The sequence below is a fragment of the Salvelinus fontinalis genome, chromosome 3, assembly GCF_029448725.1.
Source record: "Salvelinus fontinalis isolate EN_2023a chromosome 3, ASM2944872v1, whole genome shotgun sequence".
Taxonomy (NCBI): Eukaryota; Metazoa; Chordata; class Actinopteri; order Salmoniformes; family Salmonidae; genus Salvelinus; species Salvelinus fontinalis.
In genome coordinates this window covers 6045797-6073738 of record NC_074667.1, presented here as the reverse complement: position 1 = coordinate 6073738, position 27942 = coordinate 6045797, and the positions used below count along the sequence as shown (strand labels likewise).

Genomic DNA, 27942 nt, shown 5'->3' with positions numbered 1-27942 from the left:
CTAATAGTCCATAATGGACTATTATATTACTGTACATGGTGTCCAGGTCAGGATAACCAAAAAATTTCTTTATTAAAGACTATCAGAAAGCGTGTTGGTAGTTATTTATTTTGATCCAAAGCCATGATGAGTGAGTCACTCAGCTTTATCTAGGTGCCGGGCTATATGACTTTGCCATCAACTTGATAATATATAATGATATTTTGGAGGTTATTTAAAAAATTTTTTTAATGAAAGTGAGCGATTGTAATCTGAATAAAGGACAAAATAATATTTGTAAAGACAAACATTTATTTCTGTTTTTAGAGGGAGAGAAACGCTAGGCCAATCGTGCGCCGCCCTATGGGACTCCCAATCACGGTTGGATGTGATACATAATAATACAAATAATACTTTTTGTTGTGTTATTTGTTTTGTCTTTTCTAGTGGATTAAACTGAAATTGCTACCAATCACGGCCGGTTGTGATACAGCCAACCTAACTAAGAAATACATTTGACGATAGAAATCTCCCCCTACCCTCCTAGGCAAGTCTATTGTCCAGCTACCTGCTAATAGCCATAATGGCGCTGTACAACGTGACTGTGTGTTTGAAAGAGTATTTTCTAGTAAGCAACAATTTGTTTACCTTCAGTAGACAACTTTATTCCAATATTTTTGACAACTTTATTCCAATATTCCAATACCCATAACTAAATAAACATTGGCATTTTGAAAGAATATTTTTATCATTTTATTAACGAAAGCATAAAGATGCTGATGAAGAAATACAGTGCTGTACAGTATATGCTTTTACATTTGGATAATAAAGCATTTAAAACATTTAGAAGATATAAGCCACCTGTGTTTGTTTATTAGGCTATAGCAGAACAGCAGAACGGTCCGGACGGCACCACCGTACCTTCTCCGCTGTGCAATCCGGTTTCCGAGCCGGTCACGGGTGCACCTCAGCCACGCTCAAGGTACTAAACGATATCATAACCGCCATCGATAAAAGACATTACTGTGCAGCCGTCTTCATCGACCTGGCCAAGGCTTTCGACTCTGTCAATCACCATATTCTTATCGGCAGACTCAATAGCCTCGGTTTTTCTAATGACTGCCTTGCCTGGTTCACCAACTACTTTGCAGACAGAGTTCAGTGTGTCAAATCGGAGGGCATGTTGTCCGGTCCTCTGGCAGTCTCTATGGGGGTACCACAGGGTTCAATTCTCGGGCCGACTCTTTTCTCTGTATACATCAATGATGTTGCTCTTGCTGCGGGCGATTCCCTGATCCACCTCTACGCAGACGACACCATTCTGTATACTTCCGGCCCTTCCCTGGACACTGTGCTATCTAACCTCCAAACGAGCTTCAATGCCATACAACACTCCTTCCGTGGCCTCCAACTGCTCTTAAACGCTAGTAAAACCAAATGCATGCTTTTCAACCGTTCGCTGCCTGCACCCACACGCCCGACTAGCATCACCACCCTGGACGGTTCCGACCTAGAATATGTGGACATCTATAAGTACCTAGGTGTCTGGCTAGACTGCAAACTCTCCTTCCAGACTCATATCAAACATCTCCAATCCAAAATCAAATCTAGAGTCGGCTTTCTATTCCGGAACAAAGCCTCCTTCACTCACGCCGCCAAACTTACCCTAGTAAAACTGACTATCCTACCGATCCTCGACTTCGGCGATGTCATCTACAAAATAGCTTCCAATACTCTACTCAGCAAACTGGATGCAGTTTATCACAGTGCCATCCGTTTTGTTACTAAAGCACCTTATACGACCCACCACTGCGACCTGTATGCCCTAGTCGGCTGGCCCTCGCTACATGTTCGTTGTCAGACCCACTGGCTCCAGGTCATCTACAAGGCTATGCTAGGTAAAGTGCCGCCTTATCTCAGTTCACTGGTCACGATGGCTACACCCACCCGTAGCACGCGCTCCAGCAGGTGTATCTCACTGATCATCCCTAAAGCCAAAACCTCATTTGGACGCCTTTCCTTCCAGTTCTCTGCTGCCTGCGACTAGAACGAATTGCAAAAATCTCTGAAGTTGGAGACTTTTATCTCCCTCAACAACTTTAAAAATCTGCTATCCGAGCAGCTAACCGATCGCTGCAGCTGTACATAGTCCATCTGTAAACTACCTACCCAATTTACCTACCTCACCCCCATACTGCTTTTATTTATTTACTTTTCTGCTCTTTTGCACACCAGTATCTCTTCTTGCACATGATCATCTGATGATTTATCACTCCAGTGTTAATCTGCTAAATTGTAATTATTCGATTTATTGCCTACCTCATGCCTTTTGCACACATTGTATATAGATTCTCTTTTTTCTACCATGTTATTGACTTGTTTATTGTTTACTCCATGTGTAACTCTGTGTTGTTGTCTGTTCACACTGCTATGCTTTATCTTGGCCAGGTCGCAGTTGCAAATGAGAACTTGTTCTCAACTAGCCTACCTGGTTAAATAAAGGTGAAAAAAAAAAATGGGAAAAAAAAAACTTGCTGTGCCTGGTGAGCAGTTGGTCAAGTTCTGTTGTCAGAAGAGGAATAGAAATGTCAGGGTGAACCGACAATCTGGTGAACCGACAATCTGATGAACCCGCCAGGTATGTTGACTCTGCCTGTCGGAGGTGGAGTTCCAGAGCTCACAGGTGTGCCTGGCATGGATTGTGACTCCATCTCGTTCCTCGCCCTCTTCAACGCGTCATTCTCTGCCTGACTCTCCGCCAATGCCGCCTGACTCTGGACCAATGCATCAGCTGTCGCCCGTATCTCTGCCCTCCGATAATGTTTCTCTTTCTGCTGGTCTGTCTTCAATGACTCGATCTCGGTCTTCAAAGTTTGAATCTGATCCATGTGCACCTTCATCAGATCGGCAGATTGGTACCGCGACTCCAACAAACAAATGCTGCGTATGCATTTTAAGAATCTAGCAAAACTAACCGCTTTCTTGGCAACCATGTTTTTTTTTGGTGTGGCCAGTTGTCCAGCCCTTTGTCCCTTTCTGCAAAACCACATTCACTTTTTAGTACACAATTTTCATTTAACCTTTATTTAATTATTAATTTTATTACACGGTATGCCTACACATTGATAGGCTATATACATTTTGGGTAGCACCATAGAAAGAAGCTGGCTTGATGAAAACGATGTGCATTTAGTCTGTTCTCTTTCGTCGTAATGCCTTTTTTTTTTTTTTTTTTTTAGATAAACAGCTCATTTTTGAATGGTAACTGTGTTAAGGGTGGAGTTTGATGCAGGGTGAGGAGTACTGGAAAGGTGTGACTTTCACACCTACAGTAGCATGGCTATAAAGAGTCTTATCCTGCTAATAGGCTACAAGTGTTTGAAAACCTGTTTTTCAAAATGCCACCAGCTATCCAACACTACTGTAAATAAAAACACTACATCTTGTTTACATTCTTTATTGTAACCACAATGTCACAAATAATTCCTATCTACCTTTCCAATTACTTTTAAAGTTCGGGATTTCGGGATTTACAAAATGTAATCTTTCGTTAAATCCAGTTTGGATTTAAGTATAACTTTTGAGTGATGCCTTTAGTGAGAGGTCTAATGCTTTCATATTTAAAATCTGCCCTCCAAATTCATATCCAAGGGGCTTTTTTCACATTATTAGTTACATTGTTTTAGTTTGAACGTGCAGACTGGCACTAAGAACAGCGGGAACGTTTCCCTAGTCAGCGCCATTATTAGTGCAATACCCCTTAAGGTGTTTCTCTGTGCTACCCAGTGGGGCGGGTTGAGGCCCCCCCCCCCTTCCTCCTCCTCCCTTCCCCATGGGTTAGGTCCGTCTTCTATGCGTGGCTCTGCGGTTCATCCCGTGCCCCCTGCCCTTGTGCCTTGAACCTCTCGCACTTTCAGTGGATACAGCTGGAGAACTGCAAGGCAATCCCATTGTGCGCCACTTGGGAGCCATGACCAGTATATATTGTCCTGTTAATAATATATCTGTGAGAATATCCAAGGGGCTTTTATATCATTCTAAATCAATAGTAATGATAATCGCTTAGTTTAAAAAACAACTATTTTGGAGATTATTTCATTTTCAAATGAGTGAGGGGGGGCGGGGCATTCTTAAACATGGGGTGAGACATTGTTACAAATTTGTAAATAAAGCACGTTTGTTATTTAGAATTATTTATGTTTTTAGAGGGAGAGAAACCAAAAACCTACAGTCATCTCATGAATCTCCCAGTCGAGGCTGGCACGGGTATTGAACCAGCATCTGTAGCAACAACCGCAATGCGGTGTCTTAGACCACTGCGCCACTAAGGCGCTGTACAACATGACCGGTCAGGAGTAGGCTACAGTACTACAGAGACACAGTAGCGCCTTGGGACCCAAAAGCACAATCAGTGCTCTAACTCCCCCTTGCGCTGGTCTGGAGCAATGAAGTAGTGACGCAGGGTACCGTACTAAACCACAAATTACCTCTAAGTCGTGCAGCAAAATCACAAAACTTTTAGTGGAGCAACCACTGTACCCAGCCCATTTAGATTTACCAGCATTTACACTTTATGTACACTTATCACTTATCATGCACACTTATCATTTATCATGCACACTTATCATGTATACTTATCCAGTGGTGGAAAAAGTACCCAATTGTTATACTTGAGTAAAAGTAAAGATGCCTTCATAGAAAATGACTCAAGTGAAAGTCACCCAGTAAAATACTACTTGAGTAAAAATCTAAAAGATTTTCGTTTGAAATATACTTGATTATCAAAAGAAAAAATTTGAAATAATTTCTAATTCCTTATGTTAAGCAAACCAGATGGCACCATTTTCTTGTTTTCTTAATTTACGGATAGCCAGAGGCACAGTCCAACACTAAGACATCATTGATTAACAAAGAATGTTTGTTTAGTGAGTCTGCCAGATTAGGGGCTGTCAGGATGACCAGGTATTAGTGTGTGAATTAGACAATTTTCCTGTCCTGCTAAGCATTCAAAACGTAACGAGTACTTTTGGGTGTCATGGAAAATGTATGGAGTAAAAAGTACATTTGAAGTCGGAAGTTTACATGGTTCGAGTCATTAAAATTCGTTTTTCAACCACTCCACAAATTTCTTGTTAACAAACTATAGTTTGGCAAGTCGGTTAGGACATCTACTTTGTGCATGACACAAGTAATTTTTCCAACAATTGTTTACAGACAGATTATTTCACTGTATCACAATTCCAGTGGGTCAGAAGTTTACATACACTAAGTTGACTGTGCCTTTAAACAGCTTTCCAGAAAAGGATGTCATGGCTTTAGAAGCTTCTGATAGGCTAATTGACATAATTTGATTCAATTGGAGGTGTACCTATGGATGTATTTCAGGGCCTACCTTCAAACGCAGTGCCTAATTGCTTGACATTATGGGAAAATCAAAAGATATCAGCCAAGACCTCAGAAAAAAAATGTGTAGACCTCCACAAGTCTGGTTCATCCTTGGGAGCAATTTCCAAATGCCTGAAGGTACAACGTTCATCTGTACAAACAATAGTACGCAAGTATAAACACCATGGGACCACACAGTCGTCATACCGCTCAGGAAGGAGACGCATAGGAGACGCCCTAGAGATGAACATACTTTGGTCAGAAAAGTGCTGAATCAATCCCAGAGCAACAGCAAAGGACCCAGTGAAGATGCTGGAGGAAACAGGTACAAATGTATCTTTATCCACAGTAAAATTAGTCTTATATCGACATAACCTGAAAGGCCGCTCAGCAAGGAACTAGCCACTGCTCCAAAACCGCCACAAAAAAAGCCAGACTACGGTTTGCAACTGCACATAGGAACAAACATCGTACTTTTTGGTGAGATATCCTCTTTTCTGATGAAACAAAAATAGAACTGTTTGACCATAAATCCCATCGTTTTGTTTGGAGGAAAAAGGGGGAGGCTTGCAAGTCGAAGAACACCATCCCAAACGTGAAGCACGGGGGTGGCAGCATCATGTTGTGGGGGTGCTTTGCTGTAGGAGGGACTGGTGCACTTCACAAAAGAGATGGCATCATGAGGTAGGAAAATTATGTGGATATATTGAAGCAACATCTCAAGACATCAGTCAGGAAGTTAAAGCTTGGTCGCAAATGGGTCTTCCAAATGGACAATGACCCCAAGCATGCGTTGTGGCAAAATGGACAACAAAGTCAAGGTATTGGAGTGGCCATCACAAAGCCCTGACCTCAATCCTATAGACATTTTGTGGGCAGAAATGAAAAAGCATGTGTGAGCAAAGAGGCCTACAAACCTGACTCAGTTACACCAGCTCTGTCAGGAGGAATGGGCTAAAATTCACCCACATTATTGTGGGAAACTTGTGGAAGGCTACCTGAAACGTTCGACCCAAGTTAAAAAATTTAAAGGCAATGCTACCAAATACTAATTGAGTGTATGTAAACTTCTGACCCACTGGGAATGTGATGAAAGAAAATAAAGCTGAAATAAATCATTCTCTCTACTATTATTCTGATTTTCACATTCTTAAAATAAAGTGGTGATCCTAACTGACCTAAGACAGGGAATTTTTACTAGGATTAAATGTCAGGAATTGTGAAAAACTGAGTTTAAATGTATTTGGCTAAGGTGTATGTAAACCTCCGACTTCAACTGTACGTTGTTTTCCTTCGGAATGTAGTAGTAAAAGTAGTAAAAAAAATATAAATAGTAAAGTACAGATATCCCAAGAAAACGACTTAAGTAGTACTTTATTTTTTACTTAAGTACTTCACACCACTGCACTTATCGCTTTTACAGAGGAGTGATACACCTTCAGATGTAGCACAGGGGCTGCATTGAAGATAAATCAATGTACTGTTTAAAGAGTGGCTTGAACAGTTCTAGTATCTATTAAAGATGTATAGCAGGGGGGTGCTTATATTGTAGCAGTCCTTCTACAGCCTATACAGCTTTTGGTGTGCTGCTATACAGCTTACAAATGTTACATGTTGTAAATCTAAATATGTAGGGTTTAAAGCTGGTCCCAGATTTACATTCTCTATCTATGTAGCTTTTACCGTCATCATGCAGGGTGACAGTGAGTCCATACTAACACTATATACACTAAGACTATATGTTTTGCTTGTTTACTGTAAATGCACTTAGGCTATAGAACCTATGTTAGGCATTATTTATGAGTAGGACCTTCACCCAGACACGCTTCATGCTATTTTTCTCATGGTGGGAATTCCATGGGTCAATCATGTGCTTAGCGTGACGCACGGGTCAGTTTGGTATTGGTTTCAGTCTAGACTCTTAATGCAGCTATTGCTAAGGGATTTCTATAGCTTGCTCAAGTCGGTATGTGAGTGTACATGCATTTTTTGAGAAATATTAGGCCTAATAGACAGGTTGCGTGCGCGTGTGTCCTCCTCGTCCAAGAGGTGTACTATGGATACGTTTGATTGTCAATTCAAGAAAACAGACTTGACAATCAAACTGATCCAATCAAGCCTGGAGTTTGACCCCCATGGCTCTTCTCCACCCAGCTAGCCATAGAGCCATGTCCTCAGTTCAGCTTGGCTGCTAACTCCTCCATGTTTCACAGACTGTCTAATTAGTATTGGCTTATCCCTCAGACCAATCCCCGGCTGGTAGATCCTCCCAGGCCCCAGCCAGCCAGGTCACTGGAGACCGATCTTGAACACTACTATACTCTACTGTAAACAACTCTCACTTTCCTGACCCATCTAGTGGAAAGAGAGGGAGTTTGCCGTGCACAGCTTAAAGATGGAATCCGCATCTCGAGCACCTTTGTTATTGTTTTGTGGACGAAACAGAGGTGAGGTGCGTCGAGCAGCTTGCAGTGTTCGTTGTTTGCAGTAACGTCTTTGTTGTTGTAATATCACAAATGGACGTGGCTGTTTTCACACTTTTAAAGATTCCAGCTTTAAGTATTTAGGTATTTTAGTTCTGCACAGGAACTGCGTTGTTGTTTTTGAAATGTTGGTTAATATTAGTTCAGGATGAATGAAATTCATATTTTGTATGCTCTTCTTTCTGTATTTCCATATTATTCTTTTTTTTAGTGTTCAGCAAAGAACCTGAAGAACATCTCTGAGTTGTTTTACTACGCCCAAAAGGCTGTCCTGCACCCCACTGGCCCTTTATACTGCCCAGAGGAGAAACGGGTAAAGAGTGAAGATGCCCTGTTGACAGAATGTTACAGAAATAAGAATTGTTCATAAAGTCTCACATTTACTTTGAGGCCAACTGTGTCATTAGACTGTTGATTGGACTTGATTCCCAGATGAAGCCTGCTTGCATCAAAGCGCTGACTCGCATCTTCAAGATATCAGACCTGGACAACGATGGGATTCTCAATGATAATGAGCTCAACTTCTTCCAGGTGAGTTTTCAACTCTGTGACTCTGACTCCTACAGCAGAACAAGTGCACTAACAAGTTCACTAGCCCTTTTCCATTCAGGTGAAGGGTTGAAATAGTTATTTCAGTGTTTTCCTTGTCAGCTTTGATGATGTGTTTGTGTGTGTTGGTGTGTGTGTGTGTGTGTGTGTGCAGAGGACATGCTTTAATGCCCCACTGGCGTCTCAGGCTCTGGAGGATGTGAAGAACGTTGTGAGGAAGAATGTGATCGACGGTGTGTGTGACAACGGCCTCACTCTCAAAGGTATGCTCTATTGACAAAGGGAGGGAGCGAAGACAATGAACTTCCTGTTGATCCAAATGTGTGTCATTTTCTGTTTCTTTGACATCTCAGTCCTGCATTTCTTATCAAACTAGTCACACCTTTCTGAAGCACCATGTTTGAGCATGTTGGGGTATGTTTGAATAATGTCCCCATATTCCACATTCCGAACACACACACACACTGTCGTTGACCTGTATCATGGTGGTGGTCCCCAGGGTTCCTGTTCCTCCACACCCTCTTCATCCAGAGGGGGAGACATGAGACCACCTGGACGGTCCTCAGGAGGTTCGGCTACGACGACGACCTGGAACTCCACCAGGACTACCTGTTCCCACTCACGTGAGTGTGCTGCCTGTTTCTACACGTCCACTACAACCTGTTCCTCCAGGGTGTGCTGCCTGTTTCTACACGTCCACTACAACCTGTTCCTCCAGGGTGTACTGTCTGCTTCTACACCCATACCAACAAACTATTTCCCATATTAGTGATGGGGGGGAAATCAGTACAGTTTCATATCGGTATGTTGTTATTGATGAAATATTGTATCGTTTTGACAATATCGTAAAATATTATTTTTACGCTAGTTGCCTGTACCTGCACCAAAACTCCAGTATTTTTCCTTCATAGCTTGTTCTCAATCTTCTTTTTAAATAGGGAGACAATTTTTCAGCGCTTTTATTTCAATGACTGATCAAACTTGTTTTCTCTTGTCCCTCTGCAGCAAACATATGGTGAGCAGTATGTTTGAAAAATCAAATCGCAATAAAAACACAGTATCGAATCGCAATCTGTATCGTGGTAATATTGTATCGTGGCAATTACCAGGCCTACCTATTAGTGTGCATGTCTTTACCTCTACCCACAGGCACAGATATTGACCGTTCCGTGTGCTTAGTTCATCATGCTTTTATTGCCTTTGTCTTTCTCAAGGACGATCTGAGCCTTAGAGACTTCCAATAAGTAATAATAAATATCAACATTGATTCCCATGCAGAAATACACTTCGGCTTCACCCAGTACAACAAAAGATGTCTGCCTCCCTTCCTTCAGATTGAGATGGGCCACTAAGCCCCAGTACAGTCAGGATTAACATCCATCCCCCTTCTTGCTCTGACCTCAATTACCCACAAGTCTCTCTCTCTCTCCCCCCTGCAGAGCGTCCATTGAGGACGCCATAATTTAATCTGTGTTCTCATTTATCTCGTAATTTTTCCACGATTCTCCATCTGACTGTTGTGGTGTGTGTGTTCCCCACCTCTACTGTACCTCCAGGTTGAAAATACCTCCAGATTGCACCACCGAGCTGAATCACAATGCCTACCTCTTCCTCCAGAGTGTCTTCGACAAACATGACAAGGTATTGACCTTTCCTGTGGTAAATGATACCATTCGATTGGAGCCAACATTTCAGACTAACAAAAGTGAAACCGTTTCTTAACCCTGCTGGCAGTGAATGAACCATAAATCGAGTGGTCAAGCTAGTGCGTGTCCTTATGTTCTAGATGCCAATGACCCTTGAGGTGTGTGTTTTTCAGGACCGGGACTGTGCCCTGTCCCCAGAGGAGCTGAAGGACCTGTTTGACGTGTTCCCCTACATGCCCTGGGGTCCCGACGTCAACAACACGGTGTGCACCAACAACGAAGGCTGGATCACCTACCAGGGCTACCTGTCCCAGTGGACGTAGGTTACCAGCGCACGCACAGACACACACACAGACAGGCATCTATACAGACACACACACAGACAGGTATCTATACAGACAGGCATCTATACAGAGACAGACAGACAGACAGACCTGAAAACGCACAGACAGACAGATACGCACTCAAATAAAATTTTATTGGTCACATGCAGATGTTATTGCGAGTGTAGCAAAATGCTTGTGCTACTAGTTCCAACAATGCAGCAATATCGAACAACTACCTAATACACAATAATCTAAGTAAAGGAATGGAATAGGAATATATACATATAAATATATCGATGAGCGATGACCGAGCAGCATAGGCAAGATATGGTATATAATACAGTATATACATATGAGATGAGTCATGCAAGATATGTAAACATTATTAAAGTGGCATTATTAAACTGGCTAGTTATCCATTTATTAAAGTCTGTATGTAGGCAGCAGCCTCTCTGTGTTAGTGATGGATGTTTAACAGTCTGATGGCCTTGAGATAGAAGCTGTTTTTCAGTCTCTCGGCCCCAGCTTTGATGCACCTGTACTGATCTCGCATTCTGGATGGTAGCGGGGTGAACAGGCATTGGCTCGGGTGGTTTTTGTCCTTGATGATCTTTTTGGCCTTCCTGTGACATCGGGTGCTGTAGGTGTCCTGGAGGGCAGGTAGTTTTCCCCCGGTGATGCGTTGTGCAGACCGCACTACCCTCTGTAGAGCCTTGCGGTTGAGGGCTGTGCGTTACCTACCAGCTCTGTTAAGGCAGTAATTGAATAATAAAGTTTGATTGTTTTGACGAAATCTAAAAGTCTCTCCTTTTGATTACAGTAATTCCACCACAGTCTGTAAACAAACCAGCCAGCTGGTCTGTGCATGCTCTGAGGACGCAGCTAGGAATGCCGTCTGGGCCGGCAGCCTTGTGAGGGTTAACACGTTTAAATGTCTTACTCACGTCGGTCACGGAGAAGAAGAGCTCACAGTCCTTGGTGCAAATAAGTTGTTCAGTTTGTCTGGAAGCAAGACGTCGGTATCCGTGACGTGGCTGGTTTTCTTTTTGTAGTCCGTGATTGTCTGTAGACCCTGCCACATTCGTCTTGTGTCTGAGCTGTTGAATTGCGACTCCACTTTGTCTCTATACTGACATTTCGCTTGTTTGATTGCCTTGCGGTGGGAATAACTATACTGTTTGTATTCGGCCGTATTCCCAGACCACTTTCCATGGTTAAATGCGGTGGTTTGCGCTTTCAGTTTTGCACGAATGCCGCCATCTATCCACTGTTTCTGGTTAGGGTAGGTTTTAATAGTCACAGCGGTACAATATCTCCTATGCACTTTCTTATAAACTCACTCACCGAATCAGCGTATATATCAATATTATTCTCTTGAGGCTACCCGGAACATGTCCCAGTCCGTGTGATCAAAACAATCTTGAAGCGTGGATTTCAATTGGTCCTTATCACACCTGTACAGACACAGACAGACACACACAAACACACACACGAGAGATGTACTGCTGTGTTAAACAAACAATACACTTTGTGCATTTATCTAAACTATGGAAGTCTGAATGAACCCCCAAGACAGTGATTCTTACAGTGTATGACAGTTTCCATTCACTCCTCTGTGTTTCCCTGTGCCCAGGTTGACCACCTACCTGGATGTCCAGCGCTGCCTGGAGTACCTGGGTTACCTTGGTTACTCCATCATCTCTGAGCAGGAGTCCCAGGCAGCGGCCATCACAGGTGGGAGGACAACCCGTTGGCATGGCAACTGAGACGACCGCTAGATTAGATATGAGCAGAGACCTATAGATATGGCTCTGAATGTGGGACAGTGTATATATTACGGTGTTATTAGTGCGCCTGCGCAGGAGTCTCGTTGTAGATGAACCTGGCCTGAGTGCAATGGCAGTCATGTATTGCGCTAATATGGTTGAGTAAATGTTGTTAAATTGGAACCTTGTCGTATTTTAGTTAACAGTATAGAAGACGAAGATGACTTATACCAAAGTTAGCTGTAAGCTCTAGTCTACAACCAACCTGTAAACATTGTGTGTTAGAACTTCATGTTGTGTTAACTTCTCTATCTAGAGAGCAGGGACGAAGTTACTCTTACTGAAACCACATTCTGCACAGGACTAAAGACATCCAAAGCATATATAGCATTCATTCATATACGTTCATTTGCTGTATAAACTTAACAGAGTGTGTGTGTGTCCTCTCCGTTCTACAGTGACGAGGGACAAGAAGATTGACCTGCAGAAGAAGCAGACCCAGCGCAGTGTGTTTCGCTGTAACGTCTTCGGGGACAGCGGCAGTGGCAAGAGCGGCTTCCTGCAAGCCTTCCTTGGAAGAAACCTCACGGTCAGTGTCAACATTAAATCATTCCCTCAAAGAGTAAGTTGTAAGTCGGTGGCAAGGAAAACTTCCCTGGACGGAAGCAACATTTGAACAACTCCGCGCAACTCCAAATACTTCAGTCTACTGCCTGTTGAAAACTTTTTGGAATCCCTCTTGGTATTGGTAAACTGTGTATATTTGAAGTCATTTTTCCCCCTCCTTTTTTCTCTCAGCGTCAAAACATTGTTAGTGAAGAGCATATGTCCTACTATGCCATCAGCACTGCGTATGTGTATGGCCAGGAGAAATACCTACTGGTGAGTCGTCTGTTTTGACTTGCTCTTAATCGACTCGATGGTGTTTATTTGTCCACAGCTTTTCATTCTAAAAGTTGTCTGTGTTTCTGTGTGTTCATTACCTTCTTCCATTTTGTTTCCTCTACTCTCCCTCAGCTCCATGAGGTCTTCCCAGACTTTGACGTCCTCTCGGACGCTGACCTGGCTTGTGACATTGTGTGTCTGGTGTACGATGCCAGCAACCCCCACTCCTTCGAGTACTGCGCCAGAGTCTTCAAGGTATGTGCCGTTTACAACCAGTCCTTCTACCATCCCTGTTTGTCTATTTAGTATTTCAAGATGGCTACCCAATACTATTCTAAACTACAGTACCACTGAATTAAAGCAAATGTTTTTAAAGCGGAAACATCTGTTATTACCATATTATTACCAATATGTTCTTCTCTGGAGCGTTTACATCTTTTCATTGTCTTTTAAAAAAGTATATTGCTGAATGGAATACAACAGTGTCCAATAACAATATCCCTCTGCCTTTTGAAGCAATACTTCATGGACACCAAGACGCCGTGCATGATGATCGCAGCCAAGTCGGACCTCCAGGAGACCAAGCAGCTATACGCCCTCACCCCTCTGGAGTTCTGTAGGAAGCACAAGATGCCCCCTCCGCAGGCCTTCACCTGCAACACGGCAGACGCACCCTGCAAAGACATCTACACCAAACTCGCCACCATGGCCATGCACCCGTGGGTAGTGGTTCACTCTGTTGTATTAGGCCCCATGTTGAACCTTAACATCCCTCGCTCAAACCCTAAAGCTCTACCTTAAGCCCTTAAACCCTCTCCACAATCCCAAAAATAAATACTTTTAAATATTTAAGACCCCATCTCATGCTGTAAAACCTATTGCCCCAAAACTGCCTCTTAGCTGTTCAATTCTACCTCATCCCTCACTTCCCAAATTGGTGCCACTTCACATTGAAATATAGAGACTCTGAACTCTTGGGGTGAACAGTGTCCACCATCTTGGTTAGACGTGGTGGTTAAAGAATTCAATTTGCCATTAGCTGCTACTCTACGTTTACTGCCCTTGCGTGCCCCTTCTCCCACTACTCTCCCTGTTAGGCTGTTGTCCACACTGATCACCTCTGTCATGGTGGACTGGACTCATCTGAACTGTACTCCTCAGAAGCATAGCCAACACATGGGGGACAGCATCAATGTATCACATACTTAATCGAGTGCATTTTTATTTAATCTATGAACCTCTATCTCTGGTGGAATAAGGACATTTTAACAATGTTGAAAATTATCCAAATTGATCCAAAGTGGCTATTTGGGAGATTTACTAACCCCAACCGTGTGAGGTGAAGACTACAATGGATCAGACTTGTGGTCATGCTCTCCCGCTGTTTAATTAGACAATTATCCTCCTCTCTTCCTGGGTGGGTGTTCTTGGTTTTTAACCCCGTAACAGATGAGCTCTATGGACCAAAGAGCTGAAACCTTTCTGGTGGCATCGCATCGGTCTTTGTTCTAACTCTCTTCTTCTTTGTGCTTGTGTATGTGTGTCTTTGCACATGTGTGTGTGTATGTGTGTCTTTGCACGTGTGTGTGTGTGTGTGTGTATGTGTGTCTTTGCACATGTGTGGGTGCACCTCTCTCCTTAGTCATGCTCGGCTGCGCTGTATGTGTACCTGTAACAGGTGCACCTTCTGCCACCTGCAGAACTTCATCAACTCGGAGCTGGTGCAGACGGTGAAGGCAAAGCTCTACACCGCCATTCTCAGCAGGTCCTTACTCTTTCAGAGACCTTCCAACTCTTCTGTTTCACAATCCTCCTTTACGTTATTCTTCCTTCTCTTCTTCTTCATTTGCTTTTCATCGCCTCTGTTTTGACCCTGTTTTGGAGTTTGGGCGTTTTTCTCATGTGGATTTTGTGCTGTGGATTGTCATAAACCACTGTTTGTTTTCATGTAAATCTTCATGACGTCTCACTCTTATTCTTTTGCCTCACCCAAACGTTCCCTGATTCTGAGTTCCTTGATCCGCTCTCTTCGTCATTCGTCACTTGTTTTACCATCTTGTTCTAGTCCAATCTTTTCGTTATGTTCCTCTTCATTAATGAATAATGCATATGTAGTCTAATAATGCAGATTTCTAGTGTCTCATCTGTTCATCCTGTTGGACGTTCATTTTTTGACAGCTTTAGTTGTGATTAGTACATAGGACTGTACGGAGGTTCAAAGCCACACTGTTTTGAGTGAATTCCTACATACAGTGCATTCGGAAAGTATTCAGACCCCTTGACTTTTTCCATATTTTGTTACGTTACAGCCTTATTCTAAAATTGATTAAATCGTTTTTCCCCTGCACCAATCTACACACTTTACCCCATAATAACAAAGCAAAAACAGGTTGTTTGAAATTTTTGCAAATGTTTAAAAAAATCTAACTGAAATATCACATGTACATAAATATTTAGACCCTTTACTCAGTACTTTGTTGAAGCACCTTTGGCAGCAATTATAGACTCGATTATTCTTGGGTATGACACTGCAAGCTTGGCGCACCTGTTTTTGGGGAGTTTCTCCCATTCTTCTCTGCAGATCCTCTCAAGATCTGTCAAGTTGGATGGGGAGCGTCGCTGCACAGCTATTTTCAGCTCTCTCCAGAGATGTTTGATTGGGTTCAAGTCTGGGCTCTGGCTGGGCCACTCAAGGACATTCAGAGACTTGTCCCGAAGCCACTCTTGCGTTGTCTTGGCTGTGTGCTTAGGGTTGTTGTCCTGTTGGAAGGCGAACTTTTGCCCCAGTCTGAGATCCTGAGCACTCTGGAGCAGGTTTTCATCAAGGATCTCTCTGTACTTTGCTCCGTTCATCTTTGCCTCGAACCTGACTAGTCTCCCAGCCACTGCCACCTACAATGCTTCACTGTAGAGATGGTGCCAGGTTTCCTCCAGACGTGACGCTTGGCATTCAGGCCAAAGAGTTCAATATTGGTTTCATCCGACCAGAGAATCTTGTTTCTCATGCTCTGAGAGTCCTTTAGGAAAACTTCAAGCGGGCTGTCGTGCCTTTTACTGAGGAGTGGCTTCCGTCTGGCCACTCTTCCATAAAGGCCTGATAGGGGGAGTGCTGCATAGGTGATTGTACTTCCGTCTGTCCTTCTCCACAGAGGAACTATGGAATTCTGTCAGAGTGACCATCGGTTCTTGGTCACCTCCCTGACCAAGGCCCTTCTCCACCGATTGCTCAGTTTGTCCGGGCGGCCAGCACTAGGAAGAGTCTTGGTGGTTCCAAACTTCTTCCACTTAAGAATGATGGAGGCCACTGTGTTCTTGGACATTTTTTAGTACCCTTCCCCAGATCCGTGCCTCGACACAATCCTGTCTCGGAGCTCTACGAACAATTCCTTCGACCTCGTGTCATGCACTTTCAAATTTGGGACCTTTTTATATAGACAGGTGTGTGCCTTTCCAAATCATGTCCAAACAATTGAATTTACCACAGGTGGACTCCAAGTTGTAGAAACATCTCAAGGATGATCAATGGAAACAAGATGCACCTGAGCTCAATTTCAAGTCTCATAGCAAAGGGTCTGAATACTTACGTAAATAAGGAATCTGTTTTCTTTTTAAATATACATTTGCAAAAATGTTTAAAAAAAACCTGGATTGATGAGGATTTTTAAAATACATTTTAGAATAAGGCTGTAATGTTACAAAATGTGGGAAAATGGAAGGGGTCTGAATACTTTCCGAATGCACTGTAGCATGTATCGTGATCATCTGTGTAAGCACAGAGGTTATGTAAAAGCATTACATATTGTTGTCTCTGCCAACTCTGACCTAATATGCTCTCACACTGTTTATTTCTCTCGCACTCTTTCTGTCTCTGGATCCTCTCTCTCTCTCTCTCTGTGTATCTCTCCTCTCTCTTCTCAGACATGTGACACAGGCTGACCTGAAGAGCTCCACCTTCTGGTTGAGAGTGAGCGTGGGAGCCACCATGTTCGCCGTGCTGGGCTTCGCCATGTACAGAGTGCTGCTCAAACAACGGTGATCCACCCACCAACATCACCATGCAAACCCAACCTTTGTGAGACTTGTACCCAAATCTGTTTGTGCTGTTTTGCCAACTACTATGGTGTATGGAGTCAATCCTAGCTTCCAGTTAAGTTGAATTTCCACTTAGTCATGTATTGATGTCAATGCGAGAATAAGTGAAAATTCAACTTAAGTGCAAGTTAGGATCTGCCCCATAGGCAATAGGAGATGGCAGGACAGCACAAACAGATCTGGGACCAGGCTAAACCTTGCACCTTCTCCCAATAAATATCTCTCTAAGATCATAAAAGATCCAGTATGTCCCCTATGTGATGAGGGGGAAAAAAGCAAACGTTATTTAGTTTTATACCTAGAGATTTCACAAGAAAATTACTGCTATTGTTCTTTATTTTGGTTTCTGCAAGTCTGTACTCAAAGTATGGCTATATATAATATTTATATTGAAAATGTGATTATATAACTACTACTGATGAAGCTAGTGATTTCTTCTCTTCGTGCAAAATGTCTATTTTTTTGGTTACCTGTGTGGACTGAAATGGGGAAACAATTCCATCTTAAGCAGTTGAAGTAAGGGTAGTGAAATGAGTACGCAAAATAACCAATACCATACACAAAAACATATGCTTTAAACCAAACACTGAAACAATGTGTAAATAATGTATATATAACTGCTTGTATATTTGTTTTCCCTTGAACAAACGGGACATTATGAAGTTCAAAAGCTGACGCTATAATGGTACAACAAAGCCACATTCAATGCTATAAAGGCATTAGCTTGCCATCATTTATTTAGTATTTTAAAATGTTCTCTAACCAGTTCAGTAAAGGCTGTTCTACTGTTATTAAAATAAGGTTGTTCTTTAGTCTGCCTTCCAGGGCCAGAAGCCTGGGGGCACACTTACACATCTGTAAGTCTGAATCAGCCCATGTTCAGTCAATGGATGTTCCGTATGGGATGATACTTTTTGTGTGTCTGCACCTTACCCCTAGAACTCAGTAAGGCAGAAGTAGCCTCTGTGGCCCACCCATGGCTTCCTGTATGGGTATGGACCGCCCAGGTGGTGTGTGTGTGTTGGGCGTGCATGTCAAATCAAATTGTGTGTGTCGGGCATGCATGTCATTGTGCTTGCTATGTGTGTATGTGAGGCTGTACAGTTATTATATTTGCAGGAGCTCTATTTGCATGCTTTGCTTTTTTTCTGATCATCCTCCAATATTGTTATAATATCAAGTATACTGTTATTATGAAGCCAACATTCTTCTCAATTGTATTATTCCAATTTTCCAAATGTTATCCAGCACCCCCAACTCCCAGAATATTAGGACAATTGTGTTTCATGTTTGCCTTTCCAATGTTTATAATAAATAAATCTACTTTAATCCTGTGTCAATAATGTTTTATTGCATTTGGGATCATTTTTAAAATAAAAAGCTGCAGTTAATGCACACCCAAATAGTCAGAGGTACATTTAAATAAAGAAAGTCGCATAATATATATACTTCCAATGATTTATTGGGTATGGCCAATGTTTTCGGAACAGTGCCTTCCTCAGAGCACGTTATGCAAGTCATCTGCAGAAGTGATCGGTATGATTTTGGCTTCAGAGTATTTGTTGTCATATTGAGGTAATGCCAACACGCTGCTGAATGTTCTCTTCATTTCAGGTCCTGACTACATTGGTCAAGGAAGGTCCTACTGAGTGGTAGGGAAGGAGGCAGCCAGTGATGTCATTCTCCCTGATTCTTGCTCCCAAAGTTCACGTGAAGGATGAGGTAATGTGATGTAGTAACTGTAGGTCTGCCTGTGGACACATGGAGGCAGTATTATCAAAATAATGATTCCAATGTCTACAGACAGCACACCACCACATTTTTTTAATAATAATTTTACCTTTATTTAACTAGACAAGTCAGTTAAGAACAAATTCTTATTTTCAATGACTGCCTATGAACAGTTGGTTAACTGCCTTGTTCAGGGGCAGGACGACAGATTTTTACCTTGTCAGCGCGGGGATTCCATCCAGCGACCTTTCGGTTACTTGTCCAACGCTCTAACCACTAGGCTACCTAATAACAATATTCAGGGCGCAGTCAGATCCCTCAGGGATGAGCTGTAACTAGTCTCTCTCTAAGGATCCCCACCAGACTGCATAAAATTGCCTTTTTAGCCATGAAGATTATTCCCTAGGGCCTAACTGATTGGTCTGTTTTTCTCTCTGTGTGTGTGTGTGTGTGTGTGTGTGTGTGTGTGTGTGTGTGAGAGAGAGAGAGAGACGCAAATACATGGAACGCAGATCCCTAACAGTGTGTATGTGTAAGTGAGTACATGTGTGTCGAGAAGGTCATTTGTACCTGTTTTCACCAGTTAACACCTACGCAGACAGCCCTACTCACAATCTGAGACAGAGTTGATAAGCATTCCTCTCACAGTGCAGGTGTTTTCCCCGCGGTTCGCCTCAGTTCCTCTGCGCTCTCTCTCTTCTGTTCCGTGGGCTGTTCTACTTTCAGAGCTGACGCCACCAGCAGTTGACCTGTGAAAGTTGACATGTGAACGCTTCACCCAATTAGATCATTTAAATTGGCGATTCCTCTCCCGTGTTGGGGTGCGCTACAGGCGGGCCAATGGTTTGAGTCACTCACTGGTGATATGGGGGATGTTGATGCTCTGAGTGTCTCCAAGTGTCGCTGTAACTCATAATGAGTAACATATTATGAGTAAGTGTCTCTAACTGACTGGCCAAATTGCATAGATTTCAGTATGTGCAACCAGCAGTGGATTGGAATGCTTCGCTCATGGGTTAGTTAAGCCAAGGCTATCGGACGGTGATACTCAAGTGAGCATGATCTAAGTAGACGTTTGAATGGAAACCACAGCAGTGTTAGGCGAAAGTAATAGGAAAAGTCATTAGAAATGGAGACCCCACATTCAGTATACTTATAGAGTAGTTGAGATTTGGTTCTGGGTGATGAGATGAGTTTAATTGTGATCTCACACATGGTAATTGCACAGCTGACTGCAGATGGCATCCCAACAGTTTAGCTCTCTCTCGGAGGAAGCGTTTTGAGGCCAGTTGAAGACTGTAGGGTTGGTAGTATAGTATTTCGCTGTTAAAACATTGAAGGCTGCAGTTTCATCCAAAAGTGCTGTGTAGGTGTCACAAGACCCGTAAGGTTAAAAATAACCTATGGCCATATTGTTTCCATGGTAATACTATCGAATAGCATGGGGAAGTTTTGTGAGAGAGATACAATCTCTTTACAGTGCTACCAGCCCACTCAAAAGCAGCTGCACCCCACAGCCACAAAATAACTTACACACATAACTTACACACACACAAGTGCACAAGCACATGCATGTGCACACAAACAACACAAAACACACAGGTTGATCTTAAATTAATGGTTTGTTTAAAGTGATTATAGATAATGGGTAGGTGGTCCTCTGGAATGGAAGACCCATCATTTTGCTGATTGTCATTGCAGGCTTGCAGGGGAGTGTTTGTTTATTACCCTAAAACACAACCTGGAATTTACAGGCCCTTATTACCCTCCTCCGAACCTCAACCTATTTTACCACCCAGATACAGAGAGGAAGGAAGGTGAAAAGAAAAGTTAAACAGTGTTTGGTACTTGGTACCATAAGTGTCCCAAACTGACTATCATAGTAGATCAGTAGGTGCTATGCTTCATGATTGAAATCACCACCCTTTCAGTGAATGTTGGATGGAAATATTACAGGATAGAATTGTCCCTCTTTGAATTAGATCTGGATCAGGCACTTCCACTGTCTGAATACTATTTTGTGTATTTTAATAACCCACACCCACATTTGTGAGTGTTGAATTTGGATCCTCTTCAGCCAAGTCTACTCACTGAGTCACATGCGCGCACTGTCTATCTGATGACATAACGTGATAAAGTAACAGAGTGAGAGCCAGCTGGTGTGAACCGGGGTTCCTCGAAGCCTTCTGTGGGTGTGGGTGGTGTTCTCACCTCGCAGCCAAAAATCCATCTTTCTCTGCGCCGAAGGCACACGCAGTGCAACGGAGCCGAAGGTGCTTGCCTACCGGCTTGAACAGTGCCAGAGTGCCGGCTGGTCCCGATCCAACTCCGGGAGCGGAGTCAGTGTGTTCCTAGAGGCTGCTGACTGAGACACAGCGGGGTTGGGCAGCTGGCCGAGCTGCGTCGCTGTAAAGAACTGCGAGGGTACAATGACGCACCTGAATTTACACTTGCGCGACTTTTGGACGGTCGACTAGACATCTTTTTAGTCAGTGTTCCGTGACGGACTGCCATGACATTTAGGCTACCCATGCTGCTTTTTGCGCAGTAGACTGAGTAGCATTATAAGCTGTTTTATGCTGAGGGGTGTTCCAACTATGCCTATTGCCTTGTAATACACTATGACGTCTTCTCTTATTCACTATTGAAGTGAGTAGCCAATTTCTTGAATTATTGCAACACACACCTCTATTCTATTTCATTTTCAGGTGAGTCACATTGGAATGAACAATCACTGCAGTCAACTTGGATAGTTGCCTGCCTGTCCGTCCCAATGAGATGTCAGTACTTTGACAGTGAACAAAATGCCGTGTCTGTCTACAGAGAGCTGGACTGAGGTGCAGGTGGGCTGTCGTATGAAATAGGAGAAGGACTTGGTGGCCACACACCCCCAATTCAGTTGTTACACACACACTGTCGCTCGGAGTGGCGAGACGCAGATGCGCACTCCACGGACACCCAACTCGGCACTCAACTTTTGCTGTGTGGATCTATTAAAGATATCTTTTCTCTTCAATGAGCTTGTGAACAAACGGAGGATAGATGTTATTTTGTGGGCTAATATATTTTTCTAAATAGCCGCAAAGGACCAGGGTTGGAATAAGAATGCCCAATTGTGTTTGAGACACCTGCGTTGATTAGTCTCGCTTGGTGATTTCTCAAATATGGATTATGTGTGTAATGTGGCTCAAATAGCAGAGAATGGATATTGTTTTGTCGGTAAGGATTTAATATTGAATTGCCCAGTAGTGCATTGAGTAGAGGGGCAGCCGCAGCCTGACGATGCCGGACGCGTCTCGGGACGTGCCGGTGCATTCCTCTCCAGCAGTGGCGGCGAACGCTGAGGGAGACGAGATAGAAGTGCTGGAGAGTATCGATGTTCTTCCCGTGGCCCCAGAGGACGTAAGTCTTGAGCCATATTCATATTGTCATCAGCGTTTTTCAATTTCATCCTAATACAGAAGATCACATTAAAGGCACGTTTTTCCCACGGTGTATTCTACAGTAGCGAATCTTTTTTATTTAACTAGACAATTCAAATAATAACACATTTTTATTTACAATGATGGCCTATCATTAGCCTATGTTATGTCAGCATGATATCGTACTGTGTTATGGTTGTAAGCTATGAATATTATTATGCCAGCGACCATTCTCAGACAGCTTCATAGACTCATACATAGACCACTGTCATTATATCATCACAGTCCACAATCCATTGACTATATGTGTTCATTACAGCTAACTGAGCAGGCGTAGCATGGCTACTACCATACATAATTGATGATGTCTTCAATTGTTCAATTATATTGATTCATTGAATGAAGGAAAGTTCTTGTAGGCTACCTGCTGACATCACTCCTTAATGACAGGTGTGTCTATCTGTTAAATGGCACCTTTCTCTCTGAAACCTTTTCTTTCCTCTTTTCTCTCTCTCTTTCCCTCCCCGCTCCTTTCCTCTTTCCCTATCTCAGCAATGGAAATCTCTGTTCGACAAGGTATGTATTGTCGTTGTGCTTATAGGTCGACCGATTATGATTTTTCAACGCAGATACCGATTATTGGAGGACCAAAAAAAAGGCAGATGCCGATTTAAAAAAAAAAAAAACATTTATTTGTAATAATGACAATTACAACAATACTGAATGAACACTTATTTTAACTTAATATAATACATCAATAAAATCAATTTAGCCTCAAATAAATAATGAAACATGTTTAATTTAGTTTAAATAATGCAAAAACAAAGTGTTGGAGAAGAAAGTAAAAGTGCAATATGTGCCATGTAAGAAAGCTAACATTTAAGTTCCTTACTCAGAACATGAGAACATATGAAAGCTGGTGAGTCTTCAATATTCCCTGGTAAGAAGTTTTAGGTTGTGGTTATTATAGGAATTATAGGACTATTTCTCTCTATACCACTTGTATTTCATTAACCTTTGACTATTGGATGTTCTTATAGGCACGTTAGTATTGCCAGTGTAACAGTATAGCTTCCATCCCTCTCCTCGCTCATACCTGTGCTCGAACCAGGAACACAATGACAACAGCCACCCTCGAAGCAGCGTTACCCATGCAGAGCAAGGGGAATAACTAGTCCAAGTCTCAGAGCGAGTGACGTTTGAAACGCTATTAGCCCACACCCCGCTAACTAGCTAGCCATTTCACATCGGTTACACCAGCCTAATCTCGGGAGTTGATAAGCTTGAAGCACAGCGAAGAGCTTCTGGCAAAACGCAGGAAAGTGCTGTTTGAATGAATGCTTACGAGCCTGCTGCTGCCTACCACCGCTCAGTCAGACTGCTCTATCAAATCATAGACTTAGTTATAACATAATAACACAGAAATACGAGCCTTAGGTCATTAATATGGTTGAATCCGGAAACTTATCATCTCGAAAACAAGACGTTTATTCTTTCAGTGAAATACGGAACCGTTCCGTATTTTATCTAACGGGTGGCATCCATAAGTCTAAATATTCCTGTTACATTGCACAACCTTCAATGTTATGTCATAATTACGTAAAATTCTGGCAAAGTAGGCGGCCCAAACTGTTGCATATACACTGACTCTGCGTGCAATGAACGCAAGAGAAGTGACACAATTTCACCTGGTTAATATTGCCTGCTAACCTGGATTTCTTTTAGCTAAATATGCAGGTTTAAAAATATATACTTCTGTCTATTGATTTTAAGAAAGGCATTGATGTTTGAGGTTAGGTACACATTGGAGCAACGATACGCACCGCATCGATTATATGCAACGCAGGACACGCTAGATAAACTAGTAATATCATCAACCATGTGTAGTTAACTAGTGATTATGATTGATTGTTTTTTATAAGATAAGTTTAATGCTAGCTAGCAACTTACCTTGGCTTCTACTGCATTCGCGTAACAGGCAGGCTCCTCGTGGAGTGCAATGTAATCAGGTGGTTAGAGCGTTGGACTAGTTAACTGTAAGGTTGCAAAATTGAATCCCCCGAGCTGACAAGGTAAAAATCTGTCGTTCTGCCCCTGAACGAGGCAGTTAACCCACCGTTCCTGGGCCGTCATTGAAAATAAGAATGTGTTCTGACTTGCCTAGTTAAATAAAGATTAAATAAAGGTGTCAAAAATAAATATATTTTTTAATAAAACATTTTATCGGACAAATCGGTGTACAAAAATACCGATTTCCGGTTGTTATGAAAACTTGAAATCGGCCCTAATTAATCGGCCATTCCGATTAATCAGTCGACCTCTAGTTGTGTTACAGACTCTCTTTGTTGCATGCGCACTCATGAAGGGTGTCTACTTACCTGTCTTTTTATGTGAGGAACTGTTTGCTGTCCTAACTTTGTAACTTGTTACAAGTTAACATGTGCTTTATTGCTACCGTATTTAGTACTAAAACTGTGACTTATCAGCTGACCTTCATCTTCACCCAATACTCATGGAATAGCAAGTCAACTATCCTTGACATTATTATAAAGTCTATCTCCTGTCATTCCTGCGGTGGCGGTGAGTTGAGCCCTTGATACCTGAGGAATGGGAGGCGGAGAACCAGATAAAAGAAGCAAGCAGGTTGTGTTGGGTGTGTCCCTCCTCCAGTCCTCCTGACATCGACCCTCCTTAATGCATTTAGAGCAATACATAATCCTGGTTACAGTTGCCGTTGCTCCGCCTGTGGGCTGTCATGTCAGCGCCCACAGTGACAAACAAGGGTGTGTGTGTGTGTGTGTGTGTGTGTGTGTGTGTGTGTGTGTGTGTGTGTGTGTGTGTGTGTGTGTGTGTGTTATGCCCAGGCCATCAGGTTGGCATGACAGACGGAATACCAGACCCCCAACTCGCACACCCTCTCTCTCACCACTCCATCCCATGGAGCTGCCTCAACACCTGCCTGCCCCAGCCCGGTCGGCGGGCCCCACACTCACTCCTGGTCCCTCAGGGGGGGACAAAGGAAGTATAAGGGGGTTAGGGAGGGGGACAGGGGGGAAGTCAGAGGCTCGTGTCAGGCTCGCTCTTTTAGGCTCTGGAGGACTGGCCAGGGATTCATGGGATTAGGGGAAAAGGGGTTCGGGGTCTTTGGTGTGTGTGTGTGGTGTGTGTGTGTGTGTGTGTGTGTGTGTGTGTGTGTGTGTGTGTGTGTGTGTGTGTGTGTGTGGGGGGGTATACATTGTGGACAGTCATTAAGCGGGCCTCTCAATCCACTGCCTTTATGCGGCTCGGCATCGCTTTGAATTTCTCAAGTGGCCTTCAGACTAGATGGGAGGGCGGGCGGGGGGAGAACCAAATATAGCCTATAGAAGGGGTTGCTGTCCAGTCTGGCAGCTACAAATGCCCTTTCACTCTTTTATTCCCTCCCCCGTCCACCTCTTAAATGACCCGTTCCATTTGTCATACATTGGAAATGTTGACCTTTAGGGTCACTCAGCTCCTCACAGTGGACACTAAGGAAGATGAATTATAGAGTGGATGGTGGACCAGAAATGGGGATTTTTACTGGCAACCATTGGATGACTGAAAAAATTGAATAGTTGGACGTTCATAGATGGAGGAATAGGCCTTGCTCGTTGGATGTTTACTTCATAAATGGAGGAATAGGTCTTGCTCATAGGATGTTTAGTTCATAAATGGAGGAATAGGCCTTGCTCATAGGATGTTTAGTTCATAAATGGAGGAATAGGCCTTGCTCATAGGATGTTTAGTTCATAAATGGAGGAATAGGCCTTGCTCATAGGATGTTTAGTTCATAAATGGAGGAATAGGCCTTGCTCATAGGATGTTTAGTTCATAAATGGAGGAATAGGCCTTGCTCATAGGATGTTTAGTTCATAAATGGAGGAATAGGCCTTGCTCATAGGATGTTTAGTTCATAAATGGAGGAATAGGCCTTGCTCATAGGATGTTTAGTTCATAAATGGAGGAATAGGTCTTGCACGTTGGATGTTTACTTCATAAATGGCAAAATTTGTACCCCATAAAGCACCATATTTCCTATATAGTTGACTAATCTTGAACAGAGCTGTGTTCAAAAGTTGTGCACTATTTAGGAAATAGGGAACCATTTGGGTCACAGGTAATATGATACAGGGATAATGTTTCCCATAATTCTTTGCTTTGTCATCTAGAGAGCACAAACTGTCTGTCCACATCACCCAGATTGTTTAGCTGGCCCATGTGCCAACGCCTCTTTCTAGGTTCCGTCCCAAATGGCACCCTGTTCCCCCTGTAGTGCACTACGTTTGACCAGAACCCTATGGGTCCTGGTCAAAAGTAGTGCACTATAAAGGGAATAGGGTGCCATTTGGGACACATCCCTACATGTCTCCTAGGCTGGTGTTTTAATCAAAGTGCTGTGTGCTCTGTTCAGTTCCCACAATGTCCCCTGAGAGGACTTTGTTGCAGTGAAAGTGCTTTTTCTTCAACCAGGAAATAAGATAATAAACCTACGATAGCTCTGATTTGTGTTACCTATCTAAGATCTCTAAACATACTAGGGAATGGGGACTACTACTACACACACACACAAACACACACACACTCTCTCTCTCTCTCTCTCTCTCTCTCTCTCTCTCTCTCTCTCTCTCTCTCTCTCTCTCTCTCTCTCTCTCTGTCTCTGTCTCTGTCTCTGTCTCTCTCTGTCTCTCTCTGTCTCTCTCTGTCTCTACCTCTACACTGGCCTGATTAGTGATAATGGTGAAACCACTCAAGAAGAAACAGTCTGAGTATTTGTGTCTTGCCCTCACAGATTTTCAGCTTGTTTTCCAGGATTGGACAAATGTAAGTAGGAATATATTAAGGGCTTGTTGTTATAAATAGGATGGATCAGGAAAAATGAAACAAACAAGTTGGTGTTTTCCCTTGAAAGACCCAAGGGATATTTGTTTTTATGACTGTGTAAGGCAGTGCAGTGTACATTACAAATGTTATAGCGGATATTTGTTACCTCATCCAGTTTCCTTAGTGGTTGGTGGAGAGGGAGTAGGAGCTTATTGTGTTTCTTGCTTGTTGCGCTGTCAGATTTCTGTGTACAACCCAGACTGTGTACACACTCAGTCATTATCTGGGATGGGAATGTCTCCATTAGTCACCCCCTCTTACCTTCCCATGGAAGTGCCCAGAGGAAGTCAGCACCAGACATGGAATAGTAAGTCCGTATACTGATGCAAATGGTTTGGAACTCATGGGTGAAGGAACATATGGAGGCTAGCCTGCTTGCTAATGTTACAACTCTCTGGCTGACCTTTGAATGACTTAAAAAAAAGCTCTTAACACAATCTTATTTGAGTCACAGAGTACATACCATAGAAATTTTATCTATAGAACGGTTCCCAGCCATATCCACTGATTATATTTCTATAGTACAGACTGTGACTGAACCATTGACCAGTAACAGAGAAAACCTGTATTGAAGGAGTGCTGTGGGATAACACTTGTTCTGCAGGCCCCAATCCCATTATTACCCCATCTGCCTTCTCTGTGTGTCCCCACAATGGCCAGTCGTCCCCACACTGTACCCTTTGTGTTGACATGTGCCACTGTACTGTACACACACAATCCTGCTCTGCCTGCCTCTGGCCTGTTAAGACGCCAACAGGCACGCGTCCAGAACAGAG

The 27942-nt window shown here is 43.0% G+C and overlaps 2 protein-coding genes across 4 annotated transcripts in view; both read left to right on the top strand.

Moving 5' to 3' along the window:
• Positions 1 to 18440, top strand: part of LOC129836691 (mitochondrial Rho GTPase 1-A-like) — a 28411-nt gene extending 9971 nt beyond the window's left edge. For 2 of the 3 annotated variants that reach the window (XM_055902916.1, XM_055902915.1), the window contains exons 8-20: positions 8059 to 8160; positions 8280 to 8378; positions 8551 to 8659; positions 8896 to 9019; positions 9953 to 10037; positions 10216 to 10361; positions 12002 to 12102; positions 12593 to 12723; positions 12933 to 13016; positions 13152 to 13274; positions 13536 to 13738; positions 14662 to 14784; positions 16938 to 18440. In XM_055902916.1, the coding sequence (XP_055758891.1) occupies positions 8059 to 8160; positions 8280 to 8378; positions 8551 to 8659; positions 8896 to 9019; positions 9953 to 10037; positions 10216 to 10361; positions 12002 to 12102; positions 12593 to 12723; positions 12933 to 13016; positions 13152 to 13274; positions 13536 to 13738; positions 14662 to 14784; positions 16938 to 17055 (1548 nt within the window). In that variant the 3' untranslated portion in view covers positions 17056 to 18440. The remainder of the gene's footprint in view (positions 1 to 8058; positions 8161 to 8279; positions 8379 to 8550; positions 8660 to 8895; positions 9020 to 9952; positions 10038 to 10215; positions 10362 to 12001; positions 12103 to 12592; positions 12724 to 12932; positions 13017 to 13151; positions 13275 to 13535; positions 13739 to 14661; positions 14785 to 16937) is intronic. The other variant, XM_055902917.1, reaches the window with a different exon arrangement.
• A 2536-nt stretch (positions 18441 to 20976) lies between these two features.
• Positions 20977 to 27942, top strand: part of LOC129836675 (rhomboid-related protein 3-like) — a 50623-nt gene continuing 43657 nt past the window's right edge. Inside the window, exons 1-2 of the mRNA XM_055902913.1 lie at positions 20977 to 22244; positions 22817 to 22840. Coding sequence (XP_055758888.1) covers positions 22125 to 22244; positions 22817 to 22840 — 144 coding nt within the window. The 5' untranslated portion in view covers positions 20977 to 22124. The remainder of the gene's footprint in view (positions 22245 to 22816; positions 22841 to 27942) is intronic.